This window comes from Branchiostoma floridae, chromosome 4 (genome assembly GCF_000003815.2).
Source record: "Branchiostoma floridae strain S238N-H82 chromosome 4, Bfl_VNyyK, whole genome shotgun sequence".
Taxonomy (NCBI): Eukaryota; Metazoa; Chordata; class Leptocardii; order Amphioxiformes; family Branchiostomatidae; genus Branchiostoma; species Branchiostoma floridae.
In genome coordinates this window covers 17,431,205-17,455,832 of record NC_049982.1, presented here as the reverse complement: position 1 = coordinate 17,455,832, position 24,628 = coordinate 17,431,205, and the positions used below count along the sequence as shown (strand labels likewise).

Here is a 24,628-nt window from a genome sequence, read left to right as displayed (position 1 = left end):
GCATAGTATTACAGCAACACAGCCCTACGGAAATCAATGATGAAAAACTGAGGTATTTTTTTGCCAAAAATGATATGATACAATGAAAACATTCCATACAAGGTATAAGTATACTATAGTTACATATATATTGCATCCTTTGTGGCAAAATGACCATTAACACTACTAAAAGGGGAACATTAAGTATATACTTGAATACCTTCTCTATTTCAGTGTGTATAGCATTAGCCAGCAATAACCTATAATTAAAGACCACAAGTAAAGTTATGTCCATTGTAATGTTATGATAATCAGTCATGACTTGTATCAGCTGTTCAGGTACACAGCCATGACTTCTCAATCTCAACTGAACGTTTTTGAGGACTCCACAATCAACTTTAAAGTGCAGAACTTGAAATGATGACTTTAGACAATCAAGAAGGTGTTGACTTTTGTGTGTTGTGTCTAACTGGGACATTGGGTAAGTCTCCGCCCAACCTTAAGATATGAATAATTAGTGACAGGTTCAAGTTGTGATGAACTTGTGACAATCTCCTTCTTGTCAAATATCTCAGAAATAACCTCTAAGTAACATTAACATCTAAGTAACTTCACCAGTCTTGTCATGACTTGTGGAAGAGGCAATGGTTGGATTGAATAAAAGTAGTGTATGTATTTTGAACTTCCTACCGTGTTGACTTACAAAGAAAACACAAATTACATCTGAATAACTAACCTTTATACAAAACAACAGGTTGTAAACAGCCCTCTTTGTACTTTCTTCACTTGGTTCATACTAACACAAATTGTCAGTTCCAGCTACTTTATGGAATAGTACATGTGTACATAATAAACAGACTCATTAGTGCAAATGTTACTGTTAAAAATTGCATTTATTTAGTTTCAAGGCAACATTTGAAGAGAATTGGAAAGAAAACAACATCAACTACAAAGAAAATGACATCTTATAACAGCCAGGTTTCACAAAATGTAACCTTCTGAAGGGGTAAAAACAGGTATGCACAGATCTCCACCTTGGAATGGGAAGGAATGCACAGCAGAAAGGTCAGAAATAGAGCAAACCTCAAATGTCAACACTGGGAGCAAGTGGATTTACTTAACTCCAAAATGATACTCTTGTGACAACGGGTGTGCCACTCAGCCTGTTGTTCGGAGGGTGAAACCTTAACCCTCACCAACATCAATATACCTTAGATGGGCCGCCTCCCATTGTGACCCGGGTCAGCGTATGCACACTGCCGCAGTTCATTGTCACTGAACCTTGCTTGTATCACACAAGAAACACAATACGGAGAGGCTATGCTATGAAGAATACAAATGAAACAAATGTCATACCTTGCATGATTAAAGCAACTTCTGTGATGGTATCATGACAGTAGGAAATTGTATATTGGGGTGGATGGGTGCAGGTGTACCTGAATACCTGGTGTCTCGTTGGTGATTGTAATAAATATTTTGGTAAGGTTTGTCCACACATGTTCAGGGTATCACTGTATCAGTGAAACGTGTCAGACTTCCCTGCCCAAATTTACAAAGAAATAGGCAGGAACATAGCGAATTCATATATCTTTGCTTGTGACGAGCACGTGTAAGGTCATTTTCCTGGTAGACTTGACAGTCTGCCGGCCAATCTACCTGTTCTGTGGCGGACGTCTCCATTACGCTGGGCAGCAGGATAGGTTTCACCGTGGCCAGCAAGGTGTACAACTGGCGGGAGATCAAAGCAATGTGAAGTTCAGGCAAAACGTATCAATACCTGACCCGTTGCCCTCATGCGGGGACCACTCACCCGGCATGCATGTCAGACAATGACTCCGACCACTCATTCACAAGATCAATTACGCAAATATCCACTTGGCAGCTGGCCCACAGCCCAACAAAGTCACACTTTATGATTTTGGAGAAAAGGCATTTTGTAAGACGGGACCAACTGATGGGGGCTGAAAGCAAGAGTCGGACCTGCAGGGGGTTTCTGAAGAAATCCGTTGAAACAGAATCGCACCGCGCATTCTACCCTGTCGCCCTTTGAAATTCCTCTGAGAACTTGTATGATGCCGCAAAGTAACTTGACTCAAAAGGTGTCCAAAATATTTGTTATGAGATAAGGTGACTGGGGTTCCTGTAAATAATGACTCTGCAAACGTGTTGATCACAAACGTCAAACGTAGCGAAATAAGAAAATTTAGATTTTGGGCGTCGAGATAGCTATCTCCTAATTTTTTGTCAAATCCTGAGGTAGTTTGCTGTCTGGATGCTCACTCTGCTATCTGCAAAAATACTACAGAAAGATCAACATTTGATTACATATGTTCATGTTTATCAATGATGTTAGCCTGGCATCCATCTCAATAGTACCTATTGGGTCTCTTTCGTTCCTTTGCAAAGGTGAGGCCCAGTAGCTATGATAAGAAAGGATACCAGGCTATGGTGATGTTGCATTGTCAATGATATTGCAGAACAATTGGACAAATGCTTTTAAACTTTTAAATGCATATTATAATATAGACAGCTGCGTAAACATTTTTTACTAGCCACCTGTATGGACTTAAGTAAAGACATGCTATTGAAATTTTTCATGCTGAGCAACAGACTTAAGAAGTACAAATATCTGTTGCTGGCAATCAAGGCTTTTCAACATTCTCTAATCCTTCACTTTTATCAGACAATATCGGACAACAAAGAGACATGAAGGGCCAGTTGTAATGCCTAGGAAAGGTTTTGAGGACATTGCTTTAGTGGTGAGAAAAGCACTGGCCCATTCCAATTAAGTTTTCTCCCATCAATGTAAGGTAGTTGTGATTTGTTTGGTACACAGGAGCGCTCTGACGTACATAAACAGGACACTGATGGCCAAATCCTGGTCTACCTGTCAAACAGTCAGCACCAGTACTGACAAATCAATATATTCATGAGGGGACCATAAAGAAATAAGATTCTTATGTAACAACGTACAACATACAACAGATGTACGTATAGCAAAATAGTTCAGCTAATGCAGGTTTACAAAGGCTAGGTCTGATTAGACGTTTTCACAAAACTTTCTGAACAGTAAAATAATTGAAATTTCAGGACAAATATAACCCAGCAATCTTTAACATGTACATGTACGAAGTGGGCTGCTGTTTGCTGGATGTGTTGGGCCAGCAGTCCCTGGTAGTTTCTCAACCCTTAGGAATCTGCAGCTGGTAGAACAAAGCCTGACACCGGAACTCGGTGAGGCAGCGCTGTGGAAGGCTGGCACACAGAGGTGAGGACCCGGTGGGGCGAGGAATGATGACTCTCCCTCAAACTGGGCGGAGCGAGCTGGAAACAAAGAAAATTCTGTTTGAACCAGCTCAATTGAGCTATTTTCTTCTAATGATGCACATTGGTCTGATGTGTGTTGATTTTGTACACACTGATGTGTTCAACAAAACAAACAAGAGAAATAGATGTCTCTGACTTTGATTAAAACTTTTACAAGGTCAAAACTGAGCAGTTTGCTTAATGCAATATTGCACAAAAAGACTAAAAAACACATTTCTCTCAACTGTGCATGTATGGATTGTGGTCCACTCATCAATTACAGTTAACTACAAACCTACACATGTACAGCTTTATAAACTGATGTTGACTATTTTCTGGTAAAATGCAATATATACACATGTACAAAAAGGAATCTGTGACACAGTTATCACGTTCTGAATAAATTCCTTGATTGAGTTTGACTAGATTTTGATACCCAAGAGAAACTGAAGGTTATATTTCATCGAAGATTTCATGTCCTTAAGCTTTATTGATTTATTTTTTTTCATATAAGGTTCACTGTGATAATAATTTGCAAAATCCAAAGTACTAACTAAAGCCTTTTTGATTCAAAGGTTTGTTCTGGCAGAAGGAACTTCGTCATACAGGGGGTGGATTGCATTAAGAAATTACCCTTAAACAAGTTTACTGCCACATTTCTCTGTATCAGAACTGGTGGCAGAATCTGTAATACCTACTGTTGAACTCTATCAAGTGTTAAGTGTTTTGCAGACTGTCCAAACAAAAGTAGACATGACTGCCTGTTCCCCACACACCTGCCTCATGTGAAACCTGCCAGTTTGAGTGTGAATAAACTGGAACAAGATGAATAACACCACTTTGGACATGTGCTGAAAGAACTATTCTGACTTTCCTCCTAACCCATTATGATTTTTATAAACATGGGAGGAGAAATCTTCTGTCTGCCATTATCAAAATGATGCTTCATACATGCTGTAGCAATATGGCTTAACTTTATTCACAAGTCTGGATTTGTTCAGAATTCACTACTACTGCTAATTCCATGGCCACTGGCGATCTCTTCCTCGTTACAGAAGAAAGCAGGGGAATGGTGGGGTTGTTGGGATTTTTTTTATTTTTCCTTCCCTTCATCAATGTGCTTGGTACCTGTTGTCAATATTACATTCTAAGGTTAACTTCCCTGTGCAGACAAGTTTGCTTTACCTCTGAGCCAAAGTTTTAAACTCTTTTTTTCACCAGGCCACATCATTAACAGAAATGTATGACCAAACCTATCACTATCAAAATGGGTAAAAAGTTACAAAATAAATGGAAATTATGTATATACTTTACTACATTGCTGAATATTCATTGGGTATTTGAAAAGTGGAAACATAGCCAAAGTGATGACCACCCCACATGACAGGAGAGACGAGCCACCTGCAGGACAGTTTGTGGCCAAACTTCACGCACAACTGAGCAAATACCAAGCTGGGGGCGCTGAAAGGCATGGGGGCATGTGGAACGATACAGAGTCAACTTGAAGTATCTCCAGAAAGATGACTTAAGAGTTGACATTTGTGTTTGAAGGATGGACAATGTCATGTGTCCATTGTGACAGAGATATGCTCCAGAAAGCACAGCCACCTCAATGATAAGATATAACACCTAATAGCTGTCCTGTAGAAGTACATAGGAAAGTAGCCCAAACCAACTAAAACAATAAGGTACTACATTCTGCTGGTCTTTGCTCTTAGTTTGAGGCTGTTCTTGACAATTATGAAGAACATTATTTCAAAGTTGGAGTCCAGGTTTTGACCAAAATAGGATTCATCGGTGGGTGATGAAAGTACACATTCAAAGCAAATGCAACACATTTTCTCCTCCACCAGACCTTAAGTAAATTGTTGAAAATATCATAATTTTATGGTACATATAAAAAACATTTTGCAGTCCAGAGTCCAGTGTACTGCCCAGTCTATGGGTTGGCTGTAACTGATCCCCTTTGTCCAGCCTCACCAGTCCTCCCCACACCTACACACATACATGTACCTACACAGGTTTTCCTGGGGGACAGCCATTATGCTGAACTATGAAGTGCTCAAACAGTTGTTGTGACTCCTTTCTGATTAACGAGTCCCATGATACTACTTGTGCCATGTTTCCCTTCTCAATATCTCGGGAGATTTAGGACCCAAACACAAGTGTTTGCTCCATAATTATAAGCTCCAGTGACTCTCACACCTCCAGTCTACCCCGGTTTGTTTGTACCCACACCAGCCTAAAACTTAATCCTGGTCGGGTCCCGGGTTCGCCCTCCCCCTAAAGAACAGCGCGGTCGTCTTGTGTTTACTGCATTCTCATGCGGCGATGACCCCGGGGCTGGGAAGGAATTTCCGAAGACTAAGGTGTCGTCAACGACCATGTCGACATTTCTCTACCGTGCCAGGACGCGAAATCAGAGTCGCGGATTGCGTGACTGTACCATCCGCTGCGCTCCGTCCTCTGACATGCCTCATTGACTGGCGGGACCTCTGCCATTCACCAGACAGCTGAGGTTATAAACAAGCTTTTTTTGTAGTCTGTACACTAGCGTGTCACAACTGCAGTAATATTTTGGTGTCATCGGCAAAACTGATGCTGGGAAGACACCTTTCTGCTTACAGAATGTCACCCAGCAGTCCGGAGGAAACAAATACAGTAGACAAAACATCGTCTTGCCAAAGGACGCTATTGCCCGACCACCCAGCAGGTTCTGTAGATGGTAGAAAAATTAGTATGTCCAGCGTCCTATTATTGACTACATGCTTCTAATACCAGTTCTGTCTTTGTGTTGTAATGCAATGCAAGGATGAGTGATGGCTTCTCCAGCAAGCCCTAAGGGCAGGGAGTCTTCCTTATCTCTACATCACCTAAAGTCATCACTTCCTTCAATGATATGACTGACTGTACAAGTTTCTTAAAGGTGAAACTGGATAACTGTAGAGTTTTCATCAACCAATGAGGAGAAGATCCAGGTACAAAAAGTTTGACAAAAATCACAAATGTTAATTTTTTCATAATTCAACACATATTGCTTTTTTTCAACAATAATTTTCTTTAATTGTGGTGAAAGAAACAATATGTATTTGAGGAATTACACTATGCCATAGATAGGCAAACAGTACAAATCACTTTCCTCAACAAGAGGATTTTTCAAAGTAGTCTTCTAAGTGGACCACACTGGGGTGTACTCCTACTTCTATCCTATAATAAGTGTGTTGGGTTTTTAAATCAGATGTTGGAGGTGTGGTTCTCCTTAGTCACTGGCCCAACAGTTTACTTCATCTGCTGCAGAATGCATTATACATGTACATGTATGTACAATGTAACCACCATCAGAGGTGTGCAGAGCACAGTGGGGTTTATAACACTTAAATTATTACACCTGAGAATTTGAGACTATGACCTTTTGGTCTAGAAGCTGCATTGCTAATGTCTATATTCAAGCCAGCTTTAATGTTTAAGTTCAGCTCTGTGCATTAAAAGAAATGTTTTCTTTTTTTTTAGTCCATTTTTGTCAAGAGCAGGATATAGCTGCTTGGACTCAAGGATAGTAGAGGACTAATTTCAGCTTGAGGAGAAACAAGCCACTGGTTGATTATTAGAAAGCAGAACTACTAAGAATGATCCATAGCTCAGCACTGAAAAATGTTCCCTGTCAATGGGTAAATACTCCATTTCAAAGATAGTCATCTGTTCTTCTCTGTTCTTTTCACAACATGTCACTAACTTGAGCTTGATTGTCAAAATTGCTCGACAACAAATGAAGGTTTGGCGACAAACACGTCCCTGGGCCTACAGCAGAATGCAGTGAATTTGTAAATTGACACACCTGCACCTTCCGGCAAGATTCACCACATACCTGCGCAGCTCGTCTCTGTGGAGACACCGCATCCTGGAGCAATAAATCGGAGAGAAGTGAGGGAATGGCATGATCACAGGGATTGCTACAGCTCCAGCTATTTGCTTCAGAAAGGTCAGCTACTCATCTATCAGTCTCTCTCTTGCATCAATTTCTAAATCAAGGTGACATCTCAAACCTGTTACTGATAGAGATACCTACATGTCAGAGTACAGTGAGCTTTGGGGCACGATATTTGATCAACACTCTTCTGTAGATAATACTCTTTGAAAGTTTGATACATGAAGGTACCATTTCTAATTGACAGAGAGTTGACACATTAAGCACTTCATAGAAATGTATTTGCAAAAAATAAAAGGGAAAGCCAGTAATGTTTCTTTAAAATCAAATAGTGTCATTGACACTATTTGATTTAAACTATTGGGTAACTACCCTGGTTCTAGTTTACATCCTCCCTAATATTGGAGTGGACGTAAAAGTAATCAAGACAACAAATCTGAATGAAGATCAACAACTCAACAATACAGAATGAAGAAATGAGCTAAAAGTGCCATGTATTACAGAGACATCCAACTCTTAGTTACACATCCCAGCAGATCCTAGTGAAACTGGTCTAGGAGTGTGTGTATGGCCTCCGGTAGCCATACATACTCCTAGGCGGCTTCACTCCTTTGCCAGCTTTTGATACTATCTAATGCTACTGTAGGATCTACTTGTAGATTAACACATTTAGCTAAGAAGCTGTAACATCATGTAATTCACTCTTCAGTTTTTTTCTGTAGCATTTAAGTAAACTAAGCTGAAGAATTGAGTGCAACACCACAATGGTGCTAATTCAAATGTCGTTGCTCATGTTGCATTTCATGTAAATAAGATTGGATTCAACTGCGGCATCAAGGGTCATGCAACCCCCACATCTGGTGCAGCACACATGATGTCGTTCCTCCCTTTGTTGTGCACCTGACAAAGAACAATGGCTGACCTCTGACTACGACCGGAAGTCTATTTTGTTACTCAGCACGCTGCTATATCATCCTGGCATAATGATGGGTGGATGGTACAGACACACAACTGTAAATCTTTTACAGCTCTGTAGATTTCACTGGAACAGCAGAAAAGAGATATAATTGCCAACAATGTGCATGTAATTATAGGGATAAGAAACCTAAGTGATTACCACGAGCACCAGAAATTGACAACTATGTCAGAGTGCAAGATTAACTGATCTTAAAATCCCACTTTGTACAGTAATCCATGGGTAATGAGGGCTAAAGTCATGTAAGTACAGTTATATATCATAGCAGGAGACATCATTACAACAGTAACCTATTGTGTGTCTTATTTATGGGACCACCTGGTCAATGCTGCAAGTATAAGTGTGTGACAATCACCTGAACAGTATGTTCTCATAACGTCCTTCAGGACTTCCTATTGATATTGAAGTAATGAATTAAAATTGATCAGGAAGGCACCCTTTTGGAGGAAGGAAAAGCTCCAATGCAATCATGGATTCCTTGGTAGTATTCTTTAGAGACTTCTTGCTGTGCCAGTGTCTATTTTTGGGTGAGTGCTGATTAACAATTTTCAACATGGGCTATTAGCTTCTCTATATCAGGGAAGATCGTTTTGCCCATGTTGAAAATCGTGACTCTGACAGCGCATCCCCCCAAAATAAATGCGGTGCTTTAAGAAGTCTGCGAAGGCGGTAAGAATCATGGGAACTGCTTCAAAGAGTTTTTACAAGTCAAAGAATTTAGCTTGATAAGTTCTGTGATCACTAAAACTAGAGGATAATAGGATGCAGCTACTCCTTTCTAGGCAGATGTTTAATTGTAAGAGTGGCTAATGTGAGATTGACAGGTGTTAAACAAACACCTGTTTGCTGACCTGTGTCTGAAGACGAAATGGTAACATCTCAGCACATAAGAATCTTCGACAGGGTTGTCATTGTAACTGGACAGACCAAGGACAAAAACAGTAATATCCCTTACTTGTAACTACTACATGTAAATGTGCTATGTCACAAAGACTCCAGCATGTTGTTCTTCCTCCCTTAGCAATTCAGATGACCAGACCAGCTGGCTAATGGTAGGGCACACCTCACAGCGCCTCATGAACTTCTGTCACTCGGAATGTGGCTTACTCTAGTGCCCCACGGCCCTTCCTTCCCAGACAATGCCCTACATGAATCCGCATCAATCAGCTGTACAAAACTCAAATTTATACTCTCTAGATCCCAACTGTAACAAAATGGCTAAGTCCTGACTTGTTGCAAGGTTTGAATTGCTGTGGAAAATGCTTACTTCCTTACATAACTAACAAATCCTTTTCTGAGGCAATTGTCTGAGTGATCTTAATGCACCTTGAGATTTGTTTCAAAACATGTGTAGCCCAACAACTCTTTTACTTGTGCTCTATCTTTAAAGTATATACTATAAGCCATATTACAGTAAGAAAATGAAATAGACAGTCAATGGACACACAAAAGACATTATTACAGACAGATTCTGCCAGGTCAGGTCTCCAGTTCCATCGGGAGGTCACCTGGTTTGGACCTGTCCTGCTGTCTAACTTTGTCTCACGGGTGGTGGTGTTCTTCTGCTGGAGTTTAACCCCAACATGGTACTGTCCAGGTATAATTGATGCCCACTTCCTCCTCACACGTGGGTGATGTATACACGCTATTATGAAAATTATATGGTATGTTTTGCATCAGTTTCAACTCACACAGAGTATAGGTATGCTGGCCAGTGGGCAAGGGTCAGAGGTGAAAAGCTACTGACAGATCAATGTTTTTGCCAAAGAAAACTGCCATCATAAGTAAATCTAGCACAAGAATATATACGAGAGACAATTTTTCAATTCTAAAAGGCAAACACATACCAACATACTCATACCGCTACCCACGCATACTATAACCATATACATATTCCATATCAGCTTAAGCATTTGACACAACTTAGATGTATTATTAGATAGATAGAATAGAATAGAATAACTTATTAGAGAACATGTAATTATACGTAATACATATCAGGGAAAAAGTTTTGTGCTTTTCATTACACCTTTCATGATCTACAGTTGTAGTAAGTTTTGTTGCCATAAATAGTGAAATCACCAAACTGAAATCAACTAAACTAATGCCCGTGAGATTCAGCAGCTGCTTAGTGGTGACTTAGCTGTTTTGAAGCAGACCAGCTCTTTTCATCAGTTATTATAGCAGGCATGTTAAGTCCCTGTTCTGAGATAAGCAGCCCCATCATGAATAGGATATGTAGCTGAATTGTAATTAGTCTGATCTGTACAGTGTGTACAAAACAGGCCCACTGTTGCAACCTTAGACAAAGATGGCTGTTCTACGCTTACATGTGTAGGTGCTGGATCTACTGGTAACAGAGGTTCCATGATGTTTCTTCAGGGTTGGCAAAATCTATGGACGTTAGTCAGTGACAAGATGTAGGTGATGGTGTCACAGGTGACCTACAGGGGACCTACAAACCAGGGTTGATGAGCCCTGCCAGTACCAGTGCTCATTCAGTACTGTACAAACATCACATTCTCACCATACATTTGTGTGGTTTGTGGGGTAAGCAGAGTTAAATGTTGTGGAGCACACCATGCTGGCAGGTTAAATGTTATAGATGAAGCATACACCATACATTAAGGTCTGGGGACAACTCCTCACCACTGAAGCAAAAAAATTACATCTTTCACAAAATGAACTGTCCGATATATCAACCTACTCCATGTGGGTCAGAATAATCTTCTGAATAGTGACCCAGTTGATATATTTACATATTAGCAACTCAGATAGTACATTTTTTTCAACATGAATTCAGACACTATGCTATCTCCATAGGAAATTGATATAACCTTTGTTCAAAGCACATTGAATGTTGAGAATTGAATTAAAATTGTGTTCTGAACAAGTTTTAAGAAAGATCAGAAACCTACACCACAGGAGGTCAGGTTTTTGGGATGGGTACTGATTAAGGAAACACCAATATGTTGGGATAACGGAAGCCTTTCAGCAAGATATGCCAGGCATCCCTTTGAAATGGCAGATCGATACATCCACTGTATTTTTGTCTCCGGTCTGTAACAATCACAGTGCATAACTCTGTGCCCCCTGCCTTTTGGTTAGATCACTTCTGTTACAATTATTCAACATTGACAATTACTAAAAAACTGATCTGAAATTTCAACCAATTCAAGAACTATAGCATGTTTTTCAGAACAGTGTTAAAATGTTGGTCTCAATCATGATCCCTCAGGCAGTTTGAATAGGGAAAAGTTTACATGTTCATCAACAGGTTAACACATCAGTAAGCACTTGTGGGACCTGTCAGCTAATTACTCCCACTGAAGAGGCATAAAGGAACAGTAAAACAGGCAGAAGCTACACAATTAAAAAAAAATATTGGAAAAAAGACAGTCAGGATGTGCACAGTCAAATATTCTATCATTTCTCTGCTTTAACAGACTTTTTAGCCTTAACAGACTTTTTAGTCATACAATGCCAAGTGTTACCTTTGATCCAACTCATCCCTCAAACATCAGGTATGTCCAACTACTTTGATAAATGTAAACTCTTGCATCCAATGCAATTTTCGTAAGCCTAGCACATTGGTACAGATCTTTAACCTAAACAACTTGTTTTTTAGGCATAATTTGCAACAACAACAAAAATATCTTGTGGCAATTGTGTTAATACCTTCCAATACAGTAATGATTAAGTTTGCAAGCCTGGGGAATAAACACACAACAGGCGTGTTTCTCAAGTATCATATAAGAAATGATCATGGACTTAAGTAGATTCAAAACAAACATTTGCTGTGAAGATTTGCAGTAATAATCTACATATTACATGTATAGGGATGACTACTCTCATGTACTTCTTGGCTACATCCTTCTATCTTTAAAGGAGACCGCAAAGGTCTCCACTAATGGATAAATCACTGCAGATGTCGCACAGACACAGGAAGGATGCTGTCCTGTTTGTTGTTGCAGCAGGAATACTGCTTACCTCAAAACATCTCCAAGGGACGTCCCTGAGATTTCTGCAATAGTCGTGCATCATTATCCTCCTCAAGGTCTATAGCAAGGCTAAGTTATTTCTTTTTTATGAATATGGAAATTCAATGATAAAACAACAAGTTTTGTGAAATTGGACACACTGATGCTGACTGTGTTGGACACACCTGTACATGTATGCCAAGGACATTTTCATCTTGAAACATGGCAGTATATATTGGCGGAGGCCTTCCTCTATCATCCTGTTTCCAAAATATTGCATCGCATATGGCATCCACATGGATTTGATAGTATTGTAAACGACATATACATGTATGTTATTTTATGGTGTCAGACACCAGGCAACAGTGTGGGGAATGGTTATTGTGAATACCAACAATGTGGTTTAATTTTTGTACATGTTTTGTTGAGTCCAAAACATGCTGCTATCTGCAGAGTCATGTTTGTAGCCAACACTGCCACCAGGCTGTAGGTAGTAGCTCAGCACATGTTTACCGTGGGATACTGACTTGTTTTCCACATGCAGCTCTGTTTGTCACTACAACAGAAAGTACTGTAACTCACCTGGGCACATCATACCCCGTGGAGATGGTACTTGTTCTGCAACAGGGACAGGAGAGGAAAAGGATGGCAGAACCAGAATCACAATTTGGTCTTTCACATTAATCCATTGATTTACCCAGCATGTTTAACTTATTCCAATTGTAAAGCGAACATGTTGTTACAGTGGGATTTTGAGGGATATGACATGCATCAAGTGTATGTGTGAGGTGATTAAATGATTCTATTTTTATTATCTGACTGTAAATAATATAGTTTTCTTGTATTTACGAAATGTTTCTAATATGCCAACAAAAGTTCAAAAGTCCAGCTCCAATAAAGAACAACTTCTGAACCTTTTTCTTTGCTCAGATTTGGTGCAAAAGATTCTCTGGGACAGGTCCTGGGACTGTTTTGACCCAAACGATTACAGTAATGGCAGTAAATAACAATCATCGACACCAAAAACAAGACAACATTGCAAAGGGAGAACTGTTGGCCCCAAACATTTCTACTACAAGATTTATTGTGGGGTAAAACAACACGAAAACACCAGAGACATTAGGCTAAGCTTTGACTGCTTTACACATACAGATCTACATCCTGACCAGGTGTGTTTGATAGCTTTAGTTTAGTATTACATTTAGTTATTAGAACTATGTCCCAGGAATATGTACTTAAAGCACAGAGTAAGTAGTCCACAGGAAGTCAGAGAATGTGCCAACAGCCTGCTGTAAGTTTTGATGCCCGATATAATGTTGGGGTAAACAAGGGGATAGCTGCCAAGAGAAGATAAGAAGATGTACAAAGCAAGTCTTCTTGTTTTGCAGCAAACTTGGTTAACTACTCCAAGTATCAAAGGATGGGTACATTTACATGTACAGTATTGAGGGGAAGCAGAGTTTCAAGCTTGAGATAAATAACCTGTTCTGATTACAGGTACAGGAGGTGCCATGAAATATTCATGGAACACCACCAGAAACATCAACACCGGATGTGCCTGACGTCATCTGCGATCTGAAATGTTCAGGTATTCTGTACCAGTGGTAGCAGTGCTTTATATCTGGCACACTGAATCAGCATCACACCTGTGTTGCAACTATAGTAGTAAGAATGGGCAGCAGCAATATGGTATTGACTGCTGTTCATAACAGCTATTAAACCAGTCATACTGTCATAAGCAAATTATGAATGCTGAAAATAAACAAAAATCAAATTGAATGTTACCCTTTACAGCATGGAATGGGATGGGATGCTCCAAAAGGACTAAGGGTTGTCCTAGAATGATTTAAGGGACCAAGACAGCAAGAAAAAAAAATTGAAATTTTCGACAGATGGTCACGAGGGTTCTAAAACTTAGACAATAAAAGTACAGGTGAGAGATGCTGTCAACATGATGTCTTGTCTTCAATTTCATTTTGCTGGAATAACCTTACATTGTACAAAATGTACATGTATATTGGAATCTATTGCAACATTTTTTATCACTTTTGATTTAAAAATAGCACTAATGATGGTGATGAAAGTTATCAATCAATCTCTATCACAAATGAAAGAATGAATAATGAGTTGATGGATAACCATGACTGAATGAATGTTGATTAATCAATTGAATGCAGGCAGGTTGCTTGATACATGTACACGTAGGTTTACTGTTTGTGTACATGTCAGTCTTCGTTAAACATCCAGCCATCAATTCTATTTTTGACAGTCACAACAAAGGGTAAGAGCAGAAACCACGAGAACATAAAAATATCTAAGTCAAGCATGGAACTGAGAACGAACCTGCCGAATCCTTGATATCCTCACCGAGGGTGGTCTGGGGTCATTCTCATCAAATCATGGGCTTAAAACTCTGTCCCTGGATCACAGTAAACATGAAAGGAACTTTGTTTACACTAGAAACAACACAGAGTTTGCTATAACAAAGAGACTTGATATAATTAAGGTATACACCCCCAGGTAACTGTCCATTTCATTAAATCCAGTTCAATAACTACAGACACTATATAGCCAGGCAATGCTTTTCAACACCAGACTGTCAAGAGTTTTGTTTTCTGTGTAAAAATCCTTTTTTGAAAAGATATTACTCAAACACAATATACTACTACAGAGCTTGCAAAAGGCATAAACCAACAACACTTTATCTATCAAAGAATCCATAAACATAGCTTTTTGTGTTAAATGACATGGTCTCAATTAACAACTGTAATACAACAAGGTTTAATCCTGAAAAGAAAAACAAGGTTTAAAAAAACAGCTTTGAAAAGTTGAATGAACATTGGCCTACTTTTGTAACAACCTTCACAAAGAAGCTTTTCCTTGCCTATGTGGAGGGTCTCCATAACCCCTTATTATAAGAATAAATTACCTGTGACACAATGGCGTATTTCTGGGATGACCTGGGCAGGAGCTGTGCACAACAGGTCCGGTAATTGTTCCTTCACCTGCCCAGATATTCCGCACACGGCAAGGCAACCACAACCTGTGATTAAGGGAATAAATTACCTGTGTCATTGATGTATCCACAATGAACAACTTTCCTACAGACACACCTGGCTATTATACTGCCTCTCCCAGGTTATATGCCAGGTCATGACACTTCTATGATTTAGTAGAAAGGAGATTTAAGACATTCCTTTTTAAGAAGATCACCTGCTTGTACTCATGGCTCTGATTATAATCACTTTTTTTTTTCTTAAAATATAAGTGCATGTACCCACAATTCATTCATATTGTAGCTAACTGTAGACAACTATTTGTAAAAAAAAGGTAAAGGATAGAAATCAGCGCCCTGTTTTTTGGTGTCTTTGCCTGGGTGGCAGGACATTTTTGATCAGCTGACATGACATGTCATATACCTCAATTTCTAGAACATTTCCTTACACTGTTTGACAATGACCTTCAAAATACCACTGATCTCCTAAGACTCTCAATTGTTATTGGTTATTTAGCATGCTTGATAAACTGTACATGTCACATGAATTTTGGCAATGGTGAACATCTGATCAGAAGGCTGCAGTTATGTATACATATTCTGATTTCATTGCAACAAGTGTGCAACACACAAGGCAACACTTATATACTCAAGCAACTGGAATTTGGAAATGGACAGACATTTAAGACAGCATCCACTGTCTTTTATTAGATTTACCATCTTTCTAAACAAAACAAAACTTTGATAAGTTGATGTGTTAATTTATGAAATGTTTGACTGTTTCCAAATTCTTTCCGGTGAGTTGCTTGTCCGTGTGTGTAAACTGTTATCTTCCATATCTTATTACCTGCAGGCCTAACCTTCATCAACATTATCTTGTGCAAGTTTGTAGCTATCTAAAAAGATCTTTAAAATTTGTAAAACCTGTTCCATACATCATTAAACAGCAGATTTTTATTCTTAAAAATATGACAAAGTGTACTTGTTTTGTGTAAATCTCAACCATTCATAAATCTTGTTTCAAATCACCTGATGGAGAAGAGAGGTTTTGAAGACTAAGAGAGCCTTGCTCCGAGCAATGTCAATGACCTTTACTCTTTCCACAGCTTTTGAGCTAAAGATAGCACAATAAGACTTGCGGGGACACAAAATTTCCCCACGTTATCAGTAAACAGGAGAAATTCATGTGCCCAACCCTTGCCCTCTGGAAGTAACAAAACGCCGGATCAAAGCGTACAAAGAATTGACAATAAGCAGGAAAAAGGCAAGGCAGAGGCTGCCGTACGTATCGTGTGTTTTCTTACCGAACACACGGACAAAAGACAGGTGTATCGTTGCTTGTTCGGATGAGCGACTCTTTTGTGTGGGAACAATGGCTTGGACATGAGACTGTCTGTTAAGTGGTGATACGTCTTTGTCAGAGGCCGATTTTGGGAAGTCACTGAGCAACAGTAGCGTATGTCCATTAACCTTGGTATACTAGACTCTAGGTATAGAGGCCATAAAAGTTATACTAATTTTACTATGCTGTGGGTTTTAAAGCTGAAACCCTTTTTTTTTTTGTAGTCACTGTTTTAGAAATATTAGAGATCATCTGACAAAACATGGAAAGTTACAGTAATTCAAGCAACTGGGTAGATTTGGGCAACAATCAGATATTTCAGTAAAACTTTCATCAACATATTTGGTAAAATAGTATCTACTATTAATACCAAAAGCTATTACTGGGCCACTTTGAATCCTACTTGTACTTTAACTGTAATTACACATTAGGGGAGAAAGACAACATCAAACAATCACTTGGCCCATGTTTATAAGAGATTGCAAACTTATTTAAGTAACTTTTGTTGCCTTAGGCCCCGTTCATGATACAAAAAATGAAACGGTTCTATCGGTTACTATCGGTTAGGCCAGCTGAAACGGATAAGTTTTGTCATCATGGACGGTCCGAAACGGATCTGAAGCGATAGGAAATGGTTTGTTCGGAACCTCCTCGCGAGGTAGTATTGAAACGGTTTCTTCCTTATCCGGAATTGCGAATTTGCATCATGAACGCAAAAGCGGCGCAATCCGTTTTACATCCGGGCATGTGCGTTCATATTTGGTGGCGCCACGGGGGAAAAGTACAATTTTTAACCTGTCATTCGGGTGTTTCGGCCGCGTTTTCAATTGTACGATTTGTTTCTATAATCAGGCCGCCTCCTGGTCGACTGAGGAGCTAGCAGTCCTGATATCGCAAGGGGACTGTGTCAGGAGATCCAGTGGAAATGTCATAGCATGGCATATATCGGGACCACAATGTTTTCAGAGGCATTTCCAAGGTCATAACAGAAACCAGCTTCGAATTCAGTAAGACATTGGTTCAATTACGATCAAAGACCAATAATCTGACACAGAAGTACAAGTTTGGGCAAGATCGCAACAACCTCAGGGGTCAGAGGTTGCATTACCTTGCCTTTTCAAGGAACTGAAACGGTTTGCAAGTTTGCATCGTGAACGCAAAATGCAAACCGTTTCCTGTCGTTTGCTGTCAGATTTCCAAGCCTAACCGATAGAACCGTTTCATTTTTTGCCTCATGAACGGGGCCTTAGTCACTCAGAATCATGACCTTATGAATACTTGCAAGAACTTGAAGATAAACTCAAGAAGAGCTTGGGGACATCCCAGTTTCCTTCCTTTGGACATGAAACCTAACTTCACTTGACATTAAATGTCTTTTTTTGGTAAGAAAAAATATGTCAGAAAACAGGCCTCTAGTAAGCCAACTTGTAATTAAATTGTGTAATACTTTGAATGTGACGTCAGCAAATAAACTAATCAGCTCCGTTCTGCTCACCTAACTTTCATAAACATGACATAGAAGTCAGTCAGTCAGTCACGTTAATTGAAACTGTGTCTGAAGCATGTTTCCAAAAATACTACCAGCACAATGTCAGGTACTTTCACTTTTCTCACTTTTTAAACAAAGAACAATTCTACTTAACATCTAGCCTTAATTCTTAGTCTACCAACATTTCTATCAAACATGAAGGATCTATACATAGTAGAGAGGCTGTTTTACCAACATAGAATTATCAACAGTAGCTGTCATCAGATCACATTAGCTGCATTTATATGTGTATCTACCCTGCTCTTTTCTCTGTAAATCTGAGGTTAACAAAATAAATGTTGTATGTAAATGTCGTTCCAATTAACTCCTGTAGGCATATCCTTGATTATGCTCTTTAAAGAAACTCTATTTGAGACAGTCATTCCTGCAAGACAGATGAGATAAAAATGTAGCTTTTACCGAAATGCTTCAGGAACAGATGTGTTCAAATTGTGACACTTTTTCCACATTAGTGAGCAAAATACACAACTATTAAAGGGCCATTCAGAACACAAGTCCCAGTTGGTCTTCTCCAGACACAGTTTCAATTAACGTGAAGGGCTTGGGTTAACTGTATACACATAGAACACCAAAGAATGTAGTTTTTGCACCGACACTTCCACCTCTGTGCTGACAGATGGGAGCCATGGTTGACAGGTGTGTTCAACAGGATTCTGCACAGCTTTTCCTGAAGAACATGCTTACTGGAAGAACAGAATATTATCAACAAATTAGCTGTTTGCTTTCCATGTACATATCAAATTCCCTTATGGAAGATGGAGTTACACTACTTCTTCTACCACACTGATTGTTTATAAGTTGTCCACTGGTACATTTTGGTTCTCAGTCATTTTCAAAGGTAAGAAACCTTATGCTGACTTTTCTAAAAGTTTTGTTTGACTTTAGACTCTACTTGGAACATGTATGTACAAAGACACTGATTAATGTAGATACATGTTCAAAGTAAACATGGACATCACAAAAACTTCATCACAATCTACATCTTAAGTGTACAAGTATAAAGATATATTACTCCATTATAACAAAAAGAAGGACTATTGCTATGATCAGACAAACTCATTATTGGACATGTTATAGGGTGTAGGAAAGGGGCTAACTTGTACGCATTAACTTGTCCAGCTTTCATAAGTTTATGTCTAAAGAAAGCTTGTATCAGAGAGTAATATTCAGGGAATACAGTTCATACCTTCACTTTTTATTTAAGCCACAAGAGAATTGCTGGGAGACTGAAGATGGGCCAAAAACCACCACACAACTTTAATTGCCATAAACTGTGAGGTTGTACTGGGGTGTTTGTGTCTGTAAGTGACACCGAGGTGGTATGTTGATCGCACCAAACAGGAGGAAAAACACCAGTAAATTTCCCTTACTTCAGAACTATGTTGTACATAACTCAGAATGGAGACAGCCTCAAGTCAAGGCCATTCACTCCCAATTTCATAAAGTCACCCAGAAAGTCATGTACGTAGTTATCTATAGTATAGACAAATAACCTTGGTATGAAATACTCACATATATATACTAGATATGTTTCTTTGGCTAGACAAACATGACTGTTTATAGCAAACAGAGTTTGAATTGTAGAAAATGCAATTTGATTGTACAGGTGCGTGCTTCACAAGAAAAATGACCCGAGACTCAGGCATTGATCGATACCGCAGCCTGGAGGCATCCTGCATGAAGGGGTTGTGTCACAAGTACATTGTTTTACGCTGATAAATCTCATGGTCAATCCCCCCAAACACACACTCAAACTTGTAGTTGTAATTTTGCCCTCTAAAGTAAGCTTTCTCAATCATCAGTTTTGGGGTTGATAAGAAACTGATAAGCTAAGGAGGGTGTTGTCATGCCATCTGGACATGAACTTGCCTGGGTGGCACCATGGAGAGCCCTGAAAGAGAGCGGCTATGGTGGAATGCTGGGTCGATGAGAACACAGACAGATAAGATCACATCAGGAGGGAAGAGGGTATCGTGTTACGAGGCGGTGCCACACAGGTATCACGCGATGGGGTGACGCCATGCTCAGGTTGCTCCATTTGTGTGGCCTAAAATAAGAAGTCATGTGTTCACCACACGTCAGGTCAGAGGACAGTAACAACTTGCTAGATGAGATAGCCAGCCCCAGTTAAAGAATGTTGGTCTTCTCAGTCACAGATAGACCATACCTGTTTCTGTGTCCACATCCCAAGTTTGAATGACTTCTCAGACATGGTGAATATTTCACTGATGATTGAGAAGGTATATCTATTATGAGGACGTAGGAAAGGATCTAACCTCCTGTATAAAGGGCTTATATGTAGCCAGGTACTGTTCAACCAGTTTCATCCAGATTGTCCTGAAGACAAGACTTCTACAATCTATAACACTCATTTAAAAAATTACACAGATTAACTGTTGACAAATTGTCAACAGTCATTTTGTGTAATTTCTAACATGTGTAATATTTAGTGTATGTGCCTGTGGATTTGACTTATGTTAGAACTAAATGTATGCTGACATGCACATAATATTGAAAATTTCAATAACATGATTTTTATTCTAATACTTTATCAGCCTACTTTAGTTATCAAATTTCTGCTGACTCAACTGAAATTCAACACTCTGGCCATGACTGGGCAAAAATCATGTGTTTCTCATGGCATATCCTCATTTTACCTCTCATATTCTAGGTAATGATGTTGTATCAACATGCGTTAAACTTTTGTACCCGTATTCGCCCTTTTTTTATTCATTTCTTGCAAAATAATGTCGATTCCAAACTCACCTCAACAAAATTGTTTGAAAACGCCGCCATGTTGGTTCAGTTCGACCTTTGACCTGCAGGTCATGCTGAGGTCAAGAAGATGGCTGCCCCCATCCACAGATGTGCCTGCCGGATTATACTAAGATCTCGGATAAGTCGAGTGCAGAGTGACGCTAGGTGAGTTTGATGTCATGTGTGATGTGTAAGAACGTTGTCAATCTGACAGATAAGAATAGACTTCGTCTGAACTTAATCTGTGCACGTGACGATGTATTTATAAACGTAGTTGGGGAGGGGGGCGAATGATGCCTTTGACTCCGCATGATGGAAGTTTGTGTTTATACTCGCAAACGGGTATTTTGTTCTAGAATGGAGTGAGTCGTGTCATATGTGATGAAATTATACTCGTCTCCTTACCTTCAGGGCCCTCAATACGTCAGGAATAGCTGGAAATAAGCCCCAAACTGCACCTACGGAACAAAAGGGTAAATACTAAATATTAATTTTTACCTTTGACTTTTTGTTTGAGCTGATTTCATCTGATATGCTGAGTGTAGGTTTTCAAGAAGAACTATAAATTGCACACGACTACCTTGATACCGGATACAGGAGAGAAGGCATCCTCCTGTTGTGTTCTGATCTTCACTCTTCATGTGACATACCTGCGTCTCTCCCAGTATTTATCTAGCCTAGACTTCAACTGGTTAACGCTATCAGCTGTAAGTAGTGTAACTACTGTATCTGGTAAAAATGTATGCGACTATTTTATATCTGATGTTGTTACAACTGTACGTATATCTGCCAATTGGGACAAACCACCTTCATGTATGACATCATACTTCATTTTGTATTTTAAGCTTCAGGGTCTGAAGAAGTTCCACTTGTCATCCCCAGGAAAAAGAGATGGTAAGATGAATGGACAGATTCTGTGACTTTATACAAGTGCTTATCTTTACAGTTCTTATTTGTCTACTTCTTAGTACATACGTACCAGGCCAGAGTTGAAGTGTTTAAAACCTTATTTTACCTCTCAACTATATTAGACTGGAACTCCATACCACCAAGTACAGTAGATACATCCTCACTAGATCAGGGTCATTTCAAATCCTGGGATTCAGATATTTAGTTTACACTTGCGAATCACATCCAAATGCTGCCAATTTTCATCTTATTCAACGCACGCAAGAAGTATAGGTCACAATAAGAAAAACATTTAAGCTGAATGCAGCATTTTTGAGCATTTAAGGATGTTAGAAAAGGACAAATATAGGTGTTAACATATTCCAAAAAGCAGTTGCATGATTTTGGAAATGGTCAGACATTTTAACTAGCTAGTTGAAATGTCTGGCCGTTTCCAAAATCATATCCAGTCTTGAGTAACTGCTTTTTGGCATATTTTATTACCTGGATGTCTAACCTTCATTGACGTATAGGTGTTAGCACATTTTACAATAGCTGTATCTGTCATCATTCTGATAAGCGTATACATGTATACTTATGTTAGTTATGTATATAAGACATATATTATTCGCCAAAGGTTGTCAACAGTGCTGCCTGTCATATGCAAAGAACATGATTTTAATGCAACTGACCAACAATGTAATCATAGCTTTTTGAACTAAATTACCAGTACAGAACATACTTACTTTTTGTACACTTACGTACAGCTATTAAAATGTGTATTTAGGTTAAGTGTGAACTGCCACACTAGCGACGCTGTGTATATGTACCTGTGATGCTTGCATGTTATTCTGAAGGATGTTTATTATAGCTGAGCAGATACAGATTTCAAAAATTGTCATACCAAGGTCTTTGTCAGGTAAGCAAGTCTTGAAAGCAGCAAAAGGAAGCTCAATGAAATTTTAATGACTTCACATCTGCATAATTTAGGCTTATAAACACCTTTCACTAACTTACACAGGTCACATTGTTGACAGCCCAATCATTTACTACATGTACTAAGAAGAATTAAGACACTTTCACATTAATTATGCAAATTAGGGACTTCAGTATCTGCTATCTTCCACCTGCCACAAACTGCATTTGAGTCCTATATTGGAAAATTGTAAATATAGATTTTTCTCATTAAATATGCAAATTAAGTCCAAATTTGCATAATTAATTCATTTTATACTTTGCACTTTATTATGTACATCTCTGCCACAGGTACTTGCATACCAAATATCATGGAAGTCCATCATTGCTATATTCCGCTATGCTCCTTGGAAGATTTTGACAAAAATGCTCCTGCATTTCCAGAGCAAGCAGCTAGGGGGCCCAAACATACACCACTTCTTCCTTTTACACAAGCTATCTGCCACCAAAAACGACTATAGCAAGTCCAGGTGAAAAATATCAAAGTCCTGCTGCAGTACCAAGGTCACACACCAGGGGGTCCAAATTGACCTTGACCTTTGTATTACTAACACCTACCCACCTACCAAATATCATTACAATTCGTCCAGAGATTCTCAAGTTATGCTGACCACAAGTATGCGGAAACACAGACAGTCAGACAGACAGACACACCAAAACTATACCTCCATTTTTCATGGAGGTAAAAAAAAGTGCAGCACATAATACTGCTATAGACTGTGGTTAAGTATCTAATGGCTTGACAAGTTAGGGAATAATCAACATAGATAGTGTAATGATATTGCATGCTTTATCTGTAGAGTTAGGTGAACTGTTCACTCACACATGTTCAACATTTGAAATGGTTGTAGAGTTAGGGAATTTTACCCGGATTGCAAATCAATGGCTAAAACTGTCATGTACACAGCAACAGTTCCAAATATGTTTTTTTTGGAGGCATCTGAAATAAAGAGTGGAGGAAAACAATCAACAACAACAGTAATCAGGAGAAAATTTGACATGAAGTATATATCTTCCTTTGTAGGGATAAGCTTGCAGTCTTGAAGGCACTTTCAACCACTGTCAAAAGGGTAAGTTTTCCAAGCATGTTTGATATTGTTTATTTGATAATCAAGACGAGCATAATACTGTATGATACCAATGCAGTTTTGTCAGTTGTTGTATACATTGTATTTGATTATTCTCACTTCCAATACCTCAGATACATGAACAGAGTTGTTCTTTGTCCCTTTCTTAGGATCCCACTTCTGTGGACTACAATTTTATTGATGATCCCTACTTGATTCCAAGAACAACCATGCAGTATGTAAGTATTTTGGCTGGTTGTTAAACCTGTGCAGTAGTAGTCTATTTGTTCTGCAGCTGCAGTGGCCAATAAAATGTATGTGGTATTATGTTAAGTCACTTAAGAGTCATTTTATTTGGGCCAGTGTTGAGGATTTTTAAAACCCCTTCTCACTCTAGCTACGATCTCCTAGTATTAAATTTCTCTTCAATTTTAATAGCTATTTCCAGTAATACATGCTTCCCTATTGAACTTCAATGAAATAGCCCTTATGCTATAGCTAGAAAGAACACCATCCTAATCTCTTAATGACATAGCAACTGGAATAAAGATTTATTTCCCTGAATTTTTATGTAACAAGTTGTTTGATTTTGTTTCTTTCAGAAATGGTTTTCTCTAGCTAAGGAGTCTGGACAGAAGGCAGCTGAGTTCTTCATCCACAGAAATCCACAGTACTTTCAGCAGGAATTTGCTGAACCTCCCATAGAGGTACCTTTGAGCAAGGGGGTTATTTTTATAGGCAGATAATCTATTTGATTAGAGTAGTTTCTTTCTCCATCGTTACCATGTTGAAGTCTTTTATCATGATGTGCTGTTGTTTTGACACTGCAGTGCATGCTTACAGCGCCATCTAGCAGCTAATATGTAAACTTCATGTTTCCCATGACAGG

The 24,628-nt window shown here is 39.0% G+C and overlaps 2 protein-coding genes across 20 annotated transcripts in view; one reads left to right on the top strand and one right to left on the bottom strand.

Moving 5' to 3' along the window:
• Positions 1-853: 853 nt before the first annotated feature.
• LOC118414362 lies at positions 854-20,920 on the bottom strand. Of its 19 annotated transcripts, none has more exons than XR_004830938.1 (7): positions 20,819-20,920; positions 18,643-18,735; positions 15,096-15,209; positions 14,510-14,585; positions 12,749-12,784; positions 7,121-7,183; positions 854-3,303 (listed from the first exon to the last, which is right to left on the bottom strand). XR_004830938.1 is itself a non-coding variant. In XM_035818385.1 (5 exons), exons 2-5 carry the CDS (start codon positions 18,677-18,679, stop codon positions 3,092-3,094), a joined length of 396 nt encoding a protein of 131 aa, XP_035674278.1. In that variant the 5' UTR covers positions 18,680-18,735; positions 20,819-20,920; the 3' UTR covers positions 854-3,091. The 19 variants fall into 19 exon arrangements, 2 of the variants coding, with proteins under 2 accessions (XP_035674278.1, XP_035674279.1); XR_004830940.1 differs by having other exon boundaries at positions 7,151-7,183; XR_004830937.1 differs by lacking the exon at positions 12,749-12,784 and adding an exon at positions 8,133-8,252.
• Positions 20,839-24,628, top strand: part of LOC118414298 (pentatricopeptide repeat domain-containing protein 3, mitochondrial-like) — a gene marked incomplete in the record, with an annotated part of 15,412 nt that continues 11,622 nt past the window's right edge. Inside the window, 6 exon segments of the mRNA XM_035818256.1 lie at positions 20,839-20,974; positions 21,221-21,282; positions 21,655-21,703; positions 23,697-23,742; positions 23,910-23,978; positions 24,342-24,446. Of these exon segments, the coding sequence (XP_035674149.1) occupies positions 20,898-20,974; positions 21,221-21,282; positions 21,655-21,703; positions 23,697-23,742; positions 23,910-23,978; positions 24,342-24,446 (408 nt within the window).